This window comes from Lynx canadensis, chromosome D1 (genome assembly GCF_007474595.2).
Source record: "Lynx canadensis isolate LIC74 chromosome D1, mLynCan4.pri.v2, whole genome shotgun sequence".
Classification (NCBI taxonomy): Eukaryota; Metazoa; Chordata; class Mammalia; order Carnivora; family Felidae; genus Lynx; species Lynx canadensis.
This window is the reverse complement of record NC_044312.2, coordinates 1,105,206-1,122,086: the sequence shown is the minus strand read 5'-3', so window position 1 is coordinate 1,122,086 and position 16,881 is coordinate 1,105,206. Positions and strand designations below refer to the sequence as shown.

General features: G+C 44.5%; 1 protein-coding gene across 1 annotated transcript in view; it reads left to right on the top strand.

Annotated features, from left to right (window-relative positions):
• Positions 1-16,881, top strand: part of MMP20 (matrix metallopeptidase 20) — a 51,200-nt gene that overhangs the window by 19,575 nt on the left and 14,744 nt on the right. Inside the window, exons 7-8 of the mRNA XM_030333616.1 lie at positions 9,195-9,331; positions 10,509-10,665. Of these exons, the coding sequence (XP_030189476.1) occupies positions 9,195-9,331; positions 10,509-10,665 (294 nt within the window). The remainder of the gene's footprint in view (positions 1-9,194; positions 9,332-10,508; positions 10,666-16,881) is intronic.

Below are 16,881 nucleotides of genomic sequence, written 5' to 3'. Positions count from 1 at the left end.
GGTTTTATGGAGGCTTTAATCACAGAGGCATGACTGATTAAATCGCTAGCCATTGGCCACGGATCCAAGGCCCATCCCTCCCCCCAACCCCAAGATGGGGGTGAGGTGGGTGTTGGGATTGAAAGCTCTAATCCTCTAATTGCCTGGCCATTTCCTCCGGCAACTAGCCCCCATCCAGAGGTGAGGTCCAAAAGTCACCTCGTTAACATAACAAAAGACACCTTCATTGCTCTCCTCACCGGAAATTCCAAAGCAGCTCCGTGCCAGGAACCAGGAGGGAGACCAAATATATACTTGCTATTATAAATCTCAAAATCACGGATGTGTTAGTGGTTTTGATCATTCTTCCGTGGCCGAGAATCTGTAAGGAAAGGCATACCTGTGGGGTTAGTCTTCAAATAATAAGGAGGTTGTAGAAAGGGGTCAAGCTTCAAGCCACCTACTTTTTGGACATCCTTGTTCGTTGTTTAACTGATCAATAATAGACCCACAGCATGTAAATAACATGCAGTTGAAAAAATGCATGTGTGCAGATGTGAAGGAACATCTGCGAAGACTGTGTCTGATGGTTAATATCAATAATGACCATGATTAAGCCTAAACGGCTTGAGGTAAGAAGGCGAAAACCTTTCTAATGTCATTTTGGGTGAAAGCCCAGATTGCCGTAAACAGCGTGGTGATAGCAGCTAGACAGAGTGCTCATGTTTGAATAGCTGTATCATTTTCTGCCGTTGGGTGGAAGCGAATTAATAAAAAGACACCCGTTCGAATGAAGTAAAGCTGAGACCGCGTTAGGTCTTTCGTGACTGAGGGAGGCCAGGGGTGAAGGCCAAATGGGACTCCCCAGTTGCAGTCGAACAAAGTGCACTTAGTGGAATCCGATCATGACTAAGGTGAAATATACAAATTTGCTGGAAATTTCCTAATTTTACGTGAGGTGGTCCCTTTTGTCCTGGGGTTCTGGCCTCGCAGGGAGCTGGGGGACTTGGGTCCATGACGCTGATTACTGTGGTCGCTTCTTTTCTTGGAGGGAAAGAGAGACCTACCAACTCTCACCCCACTCCCCGCTTTACCGGGGACAGAATCCATTCACACCGGAACAGGCAGAGGTAGCTGAGGAATATGCATGTCTGAATACTTTTTTATTCCTTTTCTTCACTGAAAACGTGTTCATGGAGCCCTTATGGGCTGGCCCAGGCACCACTGTAATGGCTGGAGGTATGAAGAAAGATAAGTACTCGCCCTCGGTTCCATAAGGGACAAAGACATTCACAAACACTGCCATCGTCCTCCGTGCCCACACAACCTCTCTGTGCACATTAGGAGAGACAGCAAGCTCTCTGGGGTCTAGTTTTATAAGGGTACCAGTCACGTCAGACTAGGGCTCCACCCTCAGGGGCTCGTCTAACCCGGTCACCCCCGACGTGTCCCGTCTGCTGGTTATCACCGCACCATCACACTGGGGGCTATGCTTCAATACATCAATTTGGGGGTAGGGAGCGGGACACATTCAGCCCATAACAGAGTAATCACGTTTTTAAACATGTTGTATATCCTTCCAGATTTTTTTCCAGATAGAGAGAGATACTAAATATGGGAGGGAATCAGGGATGTGCACAAAGCTGGGATTTTATTAGATGAGCTAATCCATCAACCTTTTTTACTCAACAGTATTTCATCTTTCCATGCCACTGAGTTTTGTCATCTTTTTTATATATATGCAAACATTACTCCAGTGAAGAGATACATCATCATGTATTTAACCAATCCCATACTTAGAAACATCTCAATTCTTTCTCACTTTTAAAAATTAGCAACCGCTTGAACTCAGTCTTCCACAGTGGGTGGGCGTCAGGGGCAGGTTGGAGCAGAGCCCAGGTTTTAGCGGCGGGCGGACTTGGTGTAGACTCTGGCAGTGTCTTACTGATCAGGTAACCTCGATCAGAGAGCGCACCAACACCGCGGGCAGTCAGTAATGACAGATGATATATTTCGGAAGGGGAATCTGAAAATCTGTGTCGTGGATTAAGGCTTAGGAACAACTTGAAGGCTTCTTATTATTATTAGCTTTTAATGATTTTTATCGATACTTATTGATTATAGACTTTTTATTATTACCAAAAAGTAAAGCAAAACAGAATTGGTGGGCTTTGAGCCAGGAGGGCCAGGCGTGTGGCGGGAGGGGCCTGGGTGTGGGGAGGGGCAGGGCTGTGCCGGTGGGGTCAGACAAGGGCAGGTGGCCCTGGGCCCCCGAGGAAGAGATGAGGTGCTGGTTGTACGAGTCGCAAGGAGACGCTGAAGTCAAAGACATTACGCCCTTAGGTACAATTGTAAGTGTTTTCTTTAAAAAAGCAAAAACGTGTTTCAAAACCCTCAATATATCAAACCATGAGTATTTAGCAATTGCTAACAACTATTTGATGGAGTGTCGTCATAAATCCTGGGAGTGGTAACAGAATGTGAAGGGAGGCCTGGGTGCAGGAGACACTGAGAAATGGGGGGGTCAGGGGACAGGAATGCTCAGTCACCACCCCCCTTGTGTCCTCCCATTCCGCTGGGTTGTGGGGGCGGGGCCGGCAAGCCCAAAGGTTGAGGAAGTACCCGAGGCAGGGAGTAGGAGTGGTCCCTTTCCAAGCTGGCCGGGGGCCCTGAACCTCTCCTGCTCCTCTTTGGGACAGGTCGCTCAGACATCACAGGACATCACAGGGACCCCCATGAGTGCGGCACTTACAGTGATGAGCACTCTGTTATCAGGTCCTTACAATGGCCAGTGAGGTATGAATGATGGTTCCCTTTTCACAAGACTCTGAAAGGAGCCACAAAAGCACAGAGCTGGGGACCGGCCACCCTGTGACCAGCCAGAGCCCTCACCCCCACCGCTGACTCCCTGCCTCCCTCGGTGCTATCTGGAGCTCGAATCCCATGACTGCAGCTCTGATCCCCTGCTGGTTGTCACCTAAAGTCCCTAAGTGCTTGCTAAGCTTGGACAAAGAACAGAGAATTCTTTCAAGGCACGGCAGGCCATTGTTCTCCCCCAGCCCAGGGTTCCCCAATAATCCATGGAGGAGACAATTCAAACCGTGGACGTCATAACCACACGGTGTGCAATGCAGAGCTTTTCACGGTCACCGTGAGACGGTTGCACACTCTCGCGGTGTGTACAGGTCCATTGGAACATTCCAGCGTTCTGTTTGAAGAGACTGGGCTTCGACTATACTAAGGTGAACGTCATAAATACATACGACTTACATACAAGTGTATGCCCATGTTTAATTCACACGCGTTTATTCTTTATGGTGGATGGCAGAATATTAACATCTCCTCAGGCAATTAGGGAAGAGAAGGGGCCAAAATTGTAGTTGTGTCTCTCAGACTGTTGCAGGTTTTATCCAATTTAATGTTACCGATAAAACCAAGACTATCCCAGCCAGCAATAGACCTCACAAGAGGAATAGCATTTTGCTTACGGAATAAGCCTGAGGCTTGACTGTGTCCACATCCTTCGTGTTGGAGGTGAGAAAGGTGGGCCCCGTCTGTCTGTCAGCCCAGCAGACCCTCCTGCCAGCCGGGTCTTCTCACTCCTGGTCCAGAGTCCATCTTGTCCCTCACACGGAAAACTGGCCATGCAGGGGACCTCCCAAGGGAAGCACTCGACATGAGCGCCGTCTAGCCTTCTGACCCAAATGCTCTGGAGTGTGCGGGGAAAGGGCGTGAGGGCCTTCATCTACCACAAGGAGAAGAAAGTCCTTAGACCATGGAGGTGTGTGGAAAATATTTGAGGGGCTTGTCTGCATTCTGTTTTATTCTCAAAACACAATTCTTTATTAAGGATATCCGTCCCTCATTAATGGCTGCCTCCTGAACGATGTTACGCATCTTAGATCAGCACGCAGAGGAAAACATTCACATCGGGCTACGCAAGGAAATGCAGGGGATGAATGAAGGGGCATCCTGAAGGGAGTCGCCTGCATGACCTGGCTCATTTAGTGAGGAGATAGTGGAAGAGAAGAGTCAAAGACAGCAGACAGGAAAACCACAATCTGTGAGACACTCGGTGTTAGATGTCCACAGTGATGGTGATGGCGATCTAGTTTTACAGAAGCTGGTGCTCAGGGGAGCACTCACAGTGGCCCCGTGGGTCCTCCCATGTGGACGAGGCAGCGGAGGGTCTGAAAATGAACCCTAATAATGACATCTGACGTTCCATGATCACCTACACTGTGCTGTGCTAAGCATTTTCCAGACGCTTACTCACGTATGCACAGTGTTCTTTTCCCCAGCTGGACTTTTAAACCTACTTGACATCAGAGACAGAAACCCTTCATGGAACCTCAACTAAATGAAGGAAAAGAGGATTCCCCGCCCCCCTGGCCCCCCACCAAACGCGCTCAATGGTGGAAAAGGATGCCGAGCCCATCAGACTGAGGACTGAAGAAAGGAGATAGGCTGGCCAGGATGAGGGAGGAGTGAGGAAGGAATCCAGGTCCTGGGGAGCAAAAGAACAAAAGCTGGGGGGCGTGTGGAAACGGTAGGCACGGGCCGTTCACCTGAGAGTCTTGTTGGTGGCAGAGAGAGGTAAATTAACGGCTGGATCAGGCAGCAGGGTCCACTGTGGGAAAATAACCAGACGTGGTAGAAGGCATGACAAGGAGCCAGTGGAGGAACGCAAGCGCGAAGCTGCTGGGGAAGGAGGGACAATAAACTAGCACTTTCTGTGTCTGGCATCCCTCAGGACTCCGTGGCTTTGAGCCCAGCCCGCACACCTGAAGGCTCCCTGACAACGTGTTTTTTCTGGGTATGAGATTGCGTCATGGAAAGGGAGCGGGAGGCGGTGTATTTACTCGGACTGATTCTCCATTGTGTTTTCAAGAATTCCAACAAAGGGGCAGAAGGTAGAGTAGAAGCCCGGATTCCTTGTCCCTTCCGAACACCCTCCTGGCTGAGGAGGAGCCTTGACAGCTTCACAGGTTCTGGCTGATAAATATGGACGCCCAGGCTCCTCAGAGGGGTATAAACAAGCTAAGGACCCCACGCTCTGCTCTGGCCGTTTTTAAGCACTGTCTACATACGGGTCTTCAGTTTTATAAGCTGTGTCTTCCTTGGGCTCCAGGAGATGAGCGATGACTGTTTTATTTCTTGGCGTCTATCTGGTTAGTGGAACCCCCAAAGTGAGTGGCCTGTCAGCCAATGATGTGATAGTTTGGACTTCAGAGCTTCCAATGACAAAAATTTCACATCGGCGAGACAGATTTAGAAAGAAACTTAGCTCTACTAACTTCAAGGTTACCTATCACCAATCAGTACGTTTGCAGGGTGGAAACATGTCTTCCTACGATATCTACAAATTATTTTAAGAGTAGTCAAGAGCTTCTAAAACACTTCTATGTGCATCATCTCAATCGATCCTCTGAAGTATCAGCACAGATAGCATGATATCTCACTTTTATTTGACAGGAAGTTGAGTCTCAAAAAATTGAGTGATACACACGAGGTCACACATCTCCCCAAGCTCCCTTGCTCCTGTCACAAGGCCACACAGCCCCACCTCCGTGGGACATAAGCAGAAATTCGACCACAAGCATCAAAAACATAGAAGAAAGATCCTTCTTCCCCCTGAAACTAGGGAGCGGGATTAGAGAGAAGAGCGGTCAAGGAGGACAGAGGGTCGAAGTCAAGGAAAAGTAAAGGTCCCCATTTGGCTCATGCTGAGTTACCCTGACAGTCGGACAGTGAGGAGGTGGAGGCCTCTCCTGAAATGAGAGCTGAGGGACAGACAGACGGACGGGTTCAGCCCACACTAGTGGGGAGTGAAGACGGTTGGTACAACCAAGAAAGAACAAAAGTTCAGCAAATGTGGAGTAAGTGCCCTGGTGTTCGGGGGCTAGAAAAATGGATAAGCCGTGACCCGGCCCCAGGCGAACGCCAGGTGAAGGTTGTGGGTAAACGAATCTCAAACTTGGTGAATTAGCTGCTGTTCTTTAGGAAAAGGGAATAAAAATTTCAGAGACTATGAAAGTTGGTGATCTCTTTAGCTCCTCTCCATCCCTGGCACCGATTTATGAAGTCAGCAAATATTTACTGAGCCCTGACCACGTGCCAGGCACGGCACTGGCTCCAGGGAACCAAGAGATAAACAGTGCAGCTAAATGTATGATCAGCAGATCTATCCTGTCAATAAGTCCCATTGTCCTGCCCCTCTTATCAAAGATCAGATTACAGACTATCGATAGGGTGTTTACCTATTCCCACTGCCAGTTCCAATACATCCTCCAGCTGGCGTTGTCCAAGAAGTACGTGGATTGTCTTTCTTTTTGCTTAGATTTTAAACCCATTGACAGATGAATCAGGAGATTATTTGCTGTACTCGGTGGGAGAGCGTTGTCAATTTTCATTCATTTATTATTGTCATCAATAGCTCCAACTTTGTGTATCCTCTGAGTATGGGTTCTGTTGCTTCACTACCCACCATTAGCGTCCTGAAAATGTTCATGATTACAGATTATTCTGGAACTTGCGCTGTTTTATGTAAGTGATGGACAGTATTTATTTCTACCTTATGTGTCCAGTTTACGCATTACAATACGTTGTGACAGTGTTTCAACCAGGGTTTCATAACTTGGGCACTACTGATGTTTGACCAGGTAGGTCTTGGTTGGCTGGGCTGTTCGTGGATGGTTGGATGTTTAGTGGCATCCGTGGTCTCCACCCATTACACCCCAATAGTACTGACCGCCCCCAGGTACAACAAGCAAACTTGTCCCCAAGCATTGCCAAATGTCTCCGGGGGCGCAACATCGCTCTTGATTTAGAATGCCGACTTTCCTTCGATCTGGTCCTCACAATACCTGCAGTATCCGAAGTCAGGGTGTTTTCAGAAAGGAATTTTAGATTCTGCCACGTGTGACAAGTTCTGACAGTACGTTTTCTCCTGATCGCTGCATTTTCCTCCCTCTTGTCCTGAGTCATCCGGGACATCTGTGTCCCTACTGCACCTGAGAATGAGGCTTAAGTTTGCCGAAAGTCACCTGTTGACTTTTAAATGAAAATTAATGGAAATATTTCCCAGCTTTATGGTGCCCAAGGAGAAAGAAGTAGGAATTTGTCTGAGCCTCGTCAGAGACCTGATGCAGGTGGTGACTCATCCCCAGAGGAAATGTCTGCTCCTCTCTGCCCGCTCTCCTCACCTCCTCTTCCCCAGCATTCTCATCCCTGCAGCGCATGCTCGCTCGGTGCCTCGCTCAGCATCTAGCACCGTGACATGAACAGTCGGCATTTCAGAACTACATATTGAATTAAGTGAAAAACACTTGATTTTTTGGATTTCTCATCAGGTTTTCATTAACAAAAACCAGAAGACAGACTGTGAACTTGACCTTTTTGTTTTCATTACCCAAAATCTTCTGGGTTCCCAAACCTGTCCTCCTGTCCTGGTGGTGGAGAGAGAGAAGGGAAGGGGGTCCCTCTTGCCTTCAGAGAAGGATAGCTCTGATTGGACGAGGCACCAGGTTATGAACAGAGGAAACCTGAGATCTGGGGCTGAGAGTGAACATGTGGAGGAGATCAGTGTGAGATGAAAATCAAGACAGCTCTGTCTGTCGCTAACCACCAGATGACCTCTGGGCCCACCAGCCTTCCTGGGTCTTGGTGTTTCATCTGTTAATACATGTTCTAGATAAGACTGTGATGTGCAGGGCGTGGACAGCGGCGGGGGGGGGGGGGGGGGGCGGTGCCCTACATGGATGCCTGCCACCCTGGGGTGCCCAATTGGTGGGTGGGTAGCAACTAGGCAAATAATAATTTTTAGGATGGACAATATCTCGCTATTTGGCACTTTACAGTTGATAATACACTTTCCAATCACTATCTCGTTACCCTCGTAATGATCTCATGGGACAGGCCAGGTATCAGTAGTTGTATCTAAGAGATGATAGGACTGAGCTTAGAGATGCCGGTCAGAGTTAGAACCCAAGCCTATGTCTTCTAAAACACGATGGGCTTTTCCTTCTGCATCATGATGCTACTTAGGAAACATGAACACATGTCTGTTGTAATAAAGCTCTTTTAAATTTCAACATCAGCTTACACCGCCTCCCCTGGGACACTTTCACCACAACGCGGAATGCGACAGAACTTCCGTCCTGTGGGGCATGCGCTGTGCTCCCAGGGCGTCCTAAACTTGACTCTGCAGCACAACTACCTGGTTGTAATTATGATCATAACCGCCTAATCACCTACCTGTCTGAATTATACTTGCCTAGTTACATACCCATCTGGAGAACTGTAGCTCCTTGGGGGCTAGGCCTGGGTCTGTTCAGTGCTTCATCTTTGGTATCTGCCACAGTCCCTGCCGATAGGCGCTCGCTGTATCTGTTAAATTAACTGAACACGAAAACCCAACGTAAGATTGAGGAGTTCCTACCCTAACTACCCAGAAAATTAAATGTCAAAACTTTATCACAGTTTCACTCTCGATAAATAATTTTATGTATAGATTCTAGTTTCTACAGAGTCAAGTCAGCTCTTCATGTTTTGTAAAAATGACTTTCGCCTCCAAAATTCAAAATGGACCACATTTATATTGACAGTTTCAGCCCAATGCCCTTGTGGTACTACCACGGTTTTATGGAAACAATATTGGAAGAGTTGTTAAACCTCGCGTTAATTTGTGCGTGCCAGATTTTCTGTTAACAAGCCATCAGCTTCAAGGATATGAACACTTTGAATAGCTAAGTATATCAGCGGTATAATTGATCACGGTTAATGTTCTTGCTGGCTAATGGTTCTGGCGGGAATAATTCGCATCTCCTAACCACAAAGTTTTGGTTCATTTGTAATACTCATAATGTTAACCTGGATTGAATTTTCTTTTTGTGAGATCTTCATTTTTAAAAGATCAGAGTAGGAAAGGGACATGTGTACCAAGAGATAGTTCCGATGGAAGGTGCACAGCTTAAATACGTACATCACCAGTAAAAGGGGATTGCAGAGATGCTAAAAGAACAAAAGGGAACAAAAAAGAACACGAAGGGAGAAGAGCTATTTACCAAGGTCAAAAAACTGATGTTCTCTTTGCAAACAAGGCAAGGGTGAGAGGAATTTAGAAATGGCCTCTGATGTGTGGCTGGCAGTACGTTTCAGTCCGAGTCCCATTTAAGATCAACCTCAACCTTGATGTCTTGTCCATTGGCCAACAGGATTTTCTGGCGTCGTCAGGTGCACATGATGGCAGGGATCCGGCCCAGCACCATTACCAGCTCCTTCCCCCAGCTTATGTCCAACGTGGACGCAGCTTATGAAGTGGCCGAGAGGGGCACCGCCTACTTCTTCAAAGGTACTCGACAGACCCCCGAAGGGAAGACACGGCAGGGGGCAGGGCCCGGAATGCTGGGACATCTGGTGCGGTCAGCCTCTGTCCCGTGATCATGGAGCGTGTTCCAGTCACACCTCCTCAGGTTGGGTGGGAGATGCCACTCTGCCGTTACAACAATGGCAAGAATGGCAATGACTGTCAGAGCCAGGACTTTACCCAAGACAGGCACCGTGCTAAGTGACAGCACCCCCGGGGGCTACAGACCCGGCTCCTGCCCCGCAGAGTGGCACATCCCACTGAGATCCTCCAGTGAACAGAAGCCAACACAGAACCCCGTGTGAGGACAGCACCCTTGCTATGTGCCCTGCGGGAGGCAGCTGGGCATGGAAGGACCCCTGTGGTTTCAGGAGGTGGGCATGCACAGTGTCACTCCCTGGCTCCAGCCCTTTCCTGTTTGCGTGACTCTGGCCAATTCTCTTCATGATTCGCTTCGCACAGTGATGATAGTAACACCGACCTTGGAGATGCGACAATGGCTAGCCAGTGGACGTTACCCAGTTAGGGACAACTGTCACTTTTAGCTCCTTTTTCTTGATGCTGAGGTTAGGTAAAGACAGAAGGCTGGTGCCAGCCTAAGAATCACAGCACTGGCACATCCCACACCCGTCCTCTCCCATGCACGCGTACGAGACCCAAATGAGATTGTACACATGGAAAGTGTCTTGAAAAAATTAATGTGTTAAATGTAAGACCCAATTGTATCAACGTTATTGCTTTCTTAAGGCATCGCTTGAGATTTTCGCCTCAAGAGTAGTTTTAATTGAATAAAATCTTATATATTGGGTAATAGCCACAGTGACTATCCCATAAACCACTCCCATCGTGACCATGCATAGAAATCCTCATGAATGAAATGCCTTACTGAGTGGCACAGAATTTTTGTAAACTTTTTTCATATATAAATTTTTTAGGGTTTTGTTTTGTTTTGTTTTTGATAGAGCGCACAAGCAGAGAGGGGCGGGCAGAGAAAAGGAGAGAGAATCCCAAACATGCTCTGCACCATCAGCACAGAGCCCCATTTGGGGTCAGACTCACCAACTGTGAGATCACGACCTGAGCCAAGCTCAAGAGTCGGACGCTCGATCGACTGTGCCGTTCAGGCGCCCCGAGTTTTTGTAAACTTAATTTCTGTTTTCAGGCCCCCACTACTGGGTAACAAGAGGATTCCAGATGCAAGGTCCTCCTCGCACCATTTATGACTTTGGCTTCCCAAGGTATGTACAGCGAATAGATGCTGCCGTCTACCTCAAGGATGTGCAGAAGACCCTTTTCTTTGTCGGAGACGAATACTACAGGTATGGCTCTTCTCCTTTTGATTTTCCAGATGCATTCAATGAGAAGGGAAAATCCCTCAGCAGAAAAGAATGCAAAGCAAGTTAGCAAAAGGCCGTGGGCTCCTCTTGGCCCCTGGGGTGCCATTTACTCATGGTGGACACTGTCTCAAAGATACAAACTGTCCAAATGAGTGAAACATTCATTCAGTAATCCCATTACGTGTTCTCCAGCACGTGAAACACCCTCATGTTTCAATGCACTGGATCTCCAGTGGGTACAGCTTCCCCAAATACATGGCTACCCGCAGGGAGTGCCTGGGGGTAGAACTGACTCCCTGGATGTGGGTACCAGTGTATCCCAGAATACTCTGTGATTTTGTGCAGAATGGATGTGGTCATGACTGTGGGGCTCTTCGAAGGAAAGTTCTGCTGAAAGGAAAAGCACTATTGCTAAGTTCTTTCATGCAACCCAGACCATGAAGGCTCTTCCTATCCGTAGTGGATCACATAGGATAGCCCTGTCCCACCTGCAGGGGTCTTTATAAGCAGACTGAGCAAGGCGCCATCTGTCGACCAATCCCTGCACGTGGGGCCACACCTCTTCCCATCTGCTGGGTTTCTGTCCTTAACTGACTCAAGTTGAAGGCAGAGCACACTCTGCCTCTACTCCCCACTCTCAGTTCCGAATTGCCTGTTCATCCAAAGTTCAGAAGAGGGGACTGAGAAAACCAGATTCTAAGCAGTTGGCTGTGCTAAATACATCAGGTCCATGAAGGATCTGTTGGTGAATGGGAGAGTACCCAACTTGGGCCCAAGGGTTTTCATCTTTATTTTATGTCACTTAACTATTTTTAGGTTTTTATTTTAACTCCTGTTGGTTAATGTACAGTGTGATATTAGTTTCGTGTGTAGACTATAGTGATTCCACACGTCACCCGGTGCTCATTACAACAGGTGCCCTCCTTAACCCCCATCATCTATTTCCCCCATTCCCCACCTACCTCCCCTCTGTAACCATCATTGCGTTCTCTAGTTAAGAGTCTGTTTCTTGCTTTGTCTCTATTTATTTTTCCCCTTTGACCCTATGTTTCTCAAATTATACATACAAATGAAATCATATGGTATTTGTTTTTCTCTGACTTATTTCACTTCATTTCTCTAGCTCCACCCACGTTCTTGCAAATGTCAAGATTTCATTCTTTTTTGATGGTTGAGTAATATACCATTCTATATATACACCAGCTTCTTGATCCATTTATCAGTCACTGGACATAAGGGCTCTCTCCACAGTTTGGGTGTTGATGATAATGCTGCTAGAGACATGGCGGGGGTGGGGCCTGTATCCCTTCGAATTAGTATTTTTGTATCTTTTGGATAAATATCTAGTAGTGCAATTGCTGGGGCATAGGGTGTTCTATTTTTAACTTTTTGAGGAACATCCATACTGTTTTTGCAGGGTGGAGGCCCCAGTTTGCATTCCCACCAGCAGCGCAAAAGGGATCCCTTTTCTCCACATCCTCACCAACATCCATTGTTTCCCGAGTTGTTAATTTTAGCCATTCTGACAGGTGTGAGGTGGTATCTCATTGTAGTTTTGACTTACACTTCCCTGATTATCAGTGATGTTGAGCATCTTTTCATGTGTCTGTTGGCCATCTGTGTATCTTTTTGGAAAAAATGCCTATTCAAGTCTTCTGCCCATTTTTAATTGGATATCTGTTTTGGGGGTATTGAGTTTTATAAGTTATTTATAGATTTTGGAGACTAACCTTTTATCAGATATGTCATTGGCAAATATCTTCTCCCATTCTGTATGTTACCTTTTAGTTTTGTGGATTGTTTCCTTCACTGTGCAGAAGGCTTTCATCTTGGTGAGGTCCCAATAGTTCATTTTACTTTTGTTTCCTTTGCCTTTGGCAACATGTCTAGTAAGAGGTTGCCATGGCAGAGGTCAAAGAAGTTACTACCTGTGTTCTCCTCTAGGATTTTGGTGGTTTCTTGTCTTACACTTAGGTATTTCATCCATTTTGAATTTATTTTTGTGCATGGTGTAAGAAAGTGGTCCAGATTAATTCTTATGCACATTGCTGCCCAGTTTTCCCAGGACCGCTTGTTGAAGAGACGTTTTTCCATTAGATATTCTTTTCTGCTTTGTTAAAGACTAGTTGACCATATAGTTGTGGGTTCATTTCTGTGTTTTCTATTCTGTTCTATTGATCTATGTGTCTGGTTTTGTGCCAGTACCATACTGTCTTGATGACTGTAGCTTTGTAATATAGCTTGAAGTCCGGAATTATGATGCCTCTAGTTTTGCTTCAACTTTTTTCGAGGTTGCTTTGGCTATGCCGGATCTTTGTGGTTCCATACAAATTTAGGATAGTTTGTTCTAGTTCTGTAAAACATGCTGTTGGTATTTGGATAGGGATTGCATTAAATGGGTAGATTTCTTTGGGTAGTATAGACATTTTAACAATATTTGTTCTTCTAATCCATGATCATGGAATGTCTTTCCATTTCTTTGTGGCCTCTTCAGTTTCTCTCATCAATATTTATAGTTTGCAGAGGACAGATATTTCACCTTTTTGGTAAATTTCTTCCTAGGTATCTTATTGTTTTGGATGCTGTTGTAAATGGGATTGATGCCTTAATTTCTTTTTCTGCAGCTTTATGATGACTGTAGAGAAACATAACAGATTACTGTTGATTTTATATCCAGCTACTTTTCTGAATTCATTTATCATTTCTAGCAGTTTTTTGGTGGAGTCTTTCAGATTTTCTTTTTTTTTTTTTTTTAATTTAAATTCAAGTTAGTTGACATACAGTATAGTCTTAGCTTCAGGAGTAGAACCCAGTGATTCATCTCTTACATATGATACCCAGTGTTCATCCTTAAAAGTGCCCTCCTTAATGCCCATCATTCATCTAACCCATCCCCCCACCAACCTCCCTCCATCAACCCTCAGTTTGTTCTCTGTACTTAAGTGACTCTTGTGGTCTGCCTCCCTCTCTCTTTTCATCTTATTTTTCCTTCCCTTCCCCTATGTTCCTCTGTTGCATTTAACAAATTCTGCATGTGAGTGAAATCGTATGATATTTATCTTTCTCTGACTTACTTTACTCAGCATGATACACTCTAGTTGCATCCACATTGTTGCAAATGGCAAGATTTCGTTATTTTTCATCTCTCAGTAGTATTCCATTGTACATATATACCACATCTTCTTTGTTCATCAGTCCATGGGCATTTGGGCTCTTTCCATAATTTGGCTATTGTTGAAAGTGCTGCTATAAACATTGGGGTGTGTGTGCCCCTTCGAATGATCATTTTTGTATCTTTTGGATAAATTCCTCATAATGCAACTTCTGGGTCATAGGGTGGTTCTATTTTTAATTTTTTGAGGAAACCTCCCTACTGTTTTCCACAGTGACAGGACCAGTTTGCATTCCCACCAACAGTGCCAAAGGGTTTCCCTTTCTCTGAATCCTCACCAACATCTGTTGTTTCCAGAGTTGTTAACTTTAGCCATTCTGATAGGTGAGAGGTAGTATCTCATTGTGGTTTTGATTTGTATTTAACTGATGATGAATGATGTTGAGCATCTTTTCATGTGTCTGTTAGCCATCTGGATGTCTTCTATGGAAAAGTGTCTATTCATGTCTTCTGCCCATTTGTTCCCTGGCTTATTTGTTTTTTGGGTGTTGAGTTTGGTAAGTTCTTTATAGATTTTGGATACTAACCCTTTATCCAATAAGTCATTTGCAAATATCTATTCACATTCTGTTGATTGCCTTTTAGTTTAGTTGATTGTTTCCTTTTTAGTGCAGAAGATTTTTATCTTGATGAGGTCCCAATAGTTCATTTTTGCTTTTGTTTCCCTTGCCTCTGGAAACATAGCAAGTAAGAAGCTGCTGCAGCCAAGGTCAAAGGGGTTGCTGCCTGTGTTCTCCTCTAGGATTTTGATGGCTTCCTGTCTCACATTTAGGTCGGGTTTTCTATAGAGTATCAGATAATCTGCAAATAGTGAAAGTTTGACTTCTTCCTTGCCTATCTGGATGCCTTTTATTTTTTTGTTGATAAATTGCTGTGGCTAAGACGTCCAGTACTATGTTAAATAACAGTGGTAAGAGTGGACATCCCTATCTTTTTTTTTTTAATTTATTCATTTATTGTTTCTGAGAAAGAGAGTCAGAGAGAGTGAGCACATAGAAGTGGGGAGGGGCCAAGACAGAGAGGGAGACACAGAATCAGAAGCAGACTCCAGGCTCTGAGCTGTCAGCACAGAGCCCGACGTGAGACTCAAACTCACAAACCATGAGATCATGACCTGAGCTGAAATTGGATGTTTAACCAACTGAGTCACCCAGGCATCCCATCTATCTTCCTGACTGTAGAGGAAAAGCTCTCAGTTTTTCCCCACTGAGGATAATATTAGCTGTGGGTTTTTTGTATATGTCCTTTATTATGCTGAGCTCTGTGCCTTCTATATCTACTTTGTGGAGGGTTTTCATCGTGAATGGATGTTGTACTTTGTCAAGTGCTTTTTCTGCATCTATGGAAATGATCATATTGTTCTTATCCTTTCTTTTATTAATGTGATGTATCACATTGATTGATATTGAACCACTCTTACAACTCAGAAATAAATCCCATCTGATCATGGTGAATGATTTTTTTAATGTATTATTGGATTCGATTTCCTAGTATCTTGTTGAGAATGTTTACATCCATGTTCATCAGGGATATTGGGCTGTAGTTCTCTTTTTTAGTGGAGTCTTGTCTGGTTTTGGTGTCAGGGTAATGCTGGCCACATAGAATTAGTTTGGAAGTTTTCCTTCCTCTTCTAGTTTTTGGAATAATTTGAGAAGAATAGGTATTAACTGTTCTTTAAATGTTTGGTAGAATTGGCCTGTGAAGCCATCTGATCCTGGACTTTTATTTGTTGAGACTATTTTGATTACTCATTCAATTTCTTCATTGCTTTGTGGTCTTTTCAAGTTTTCTATTTCTTCCTGTTTTAGTTTTGTATGTTTCTAGGAATTTATCCATTTCTTCCAGGTTGTCCAATTTGTTGGCATATAGTTTTTCATAATATTCTAAAATTGTAATTGTTTGTATTTCTGTGGTGTTGGTTGTTAGTTTTCCTCTGTCATTTGTGATTTTATTTATTTATTCTTTCCCTCTCTCTCTCTCTCTCTCTCTCTCTCTCTCTCGATAAGTGTGGCTAGGAGATTTATCAAATTTCATTAATATTTTCAAAGAACCAGCTCCTGGTTTCATTGATCTGTTCTATTGTCATTTGTTTGTTTGTTTGTTTGTTTCTATCTCCTTTATTTCTCCTCTAATTTTTATTATTTGCTTCCTTCTACTGGTTTTAGGTTTTGTTTATTTTTCTCTTTCTAGCTCCTTTAGGTGTAAGGTTAGGTTGTGTATTTGAGATTTTTCTTGCTTCTTGAGATGGGCCTGTAAACTTCCCTTTCACTTTTGCTGTATCCCAAAGATTTTGGACCATTGTATTTTCATTATTATTTGTTTCCATGTATTTTTTTATTTCTTCTTTTGATTTCCTGGTTGACTCATTCATTGCTTAACAGTATGTTATTTAGTGCTCGCTTCGGCAGCACATATACTAAAATTGGAACAGTATGTTATTTAACCTCCATATATTTGTGGTGTTTGCACATTTTTTTCTTGTGATTGACTTCTAGCTTCATAGCAGTGTTGTCAGAAAGGTGCATGGTATGACTTAAATCTTCTTGTATTTGTTGAAGTCTGTTTTGTGACTTAATATGTGATCTATTCTGGAGAATATTCCATGTGCACTCAAAAAGAATCTGTATTGTGCTGTTTTAGGATGGAATGTTCTGAATATATCTGTTAAGTCCATCTGGTCCAGTGTGTCATTCAAGGCCATTGTTTCCTTCTTGGTTTTCTGTTTAGATGATCTGTCCATTGGTGTAAGTGGGCTGTTGAAGTCCCCTACTATTGTGGTATTGTTATCAATGAGTTTCTTTATGTTTGTTACTGTTTTATATACGTGGGTTCTCCTATGTTGGGTGCATAAATATTTACAATTATTAGATCTTTTTGTTGGATAGACCCCTTAATAATGATATAATGCCCTTCTTCGACTCTTGTTCCAGTCTTTGTTTTAAAGTCTAATTTGTCTGATATAAGTATGATGACCCTGACTTTCTTTTGGATCCATTAGCACGATAGATGATTCTCCATCTCCTCAC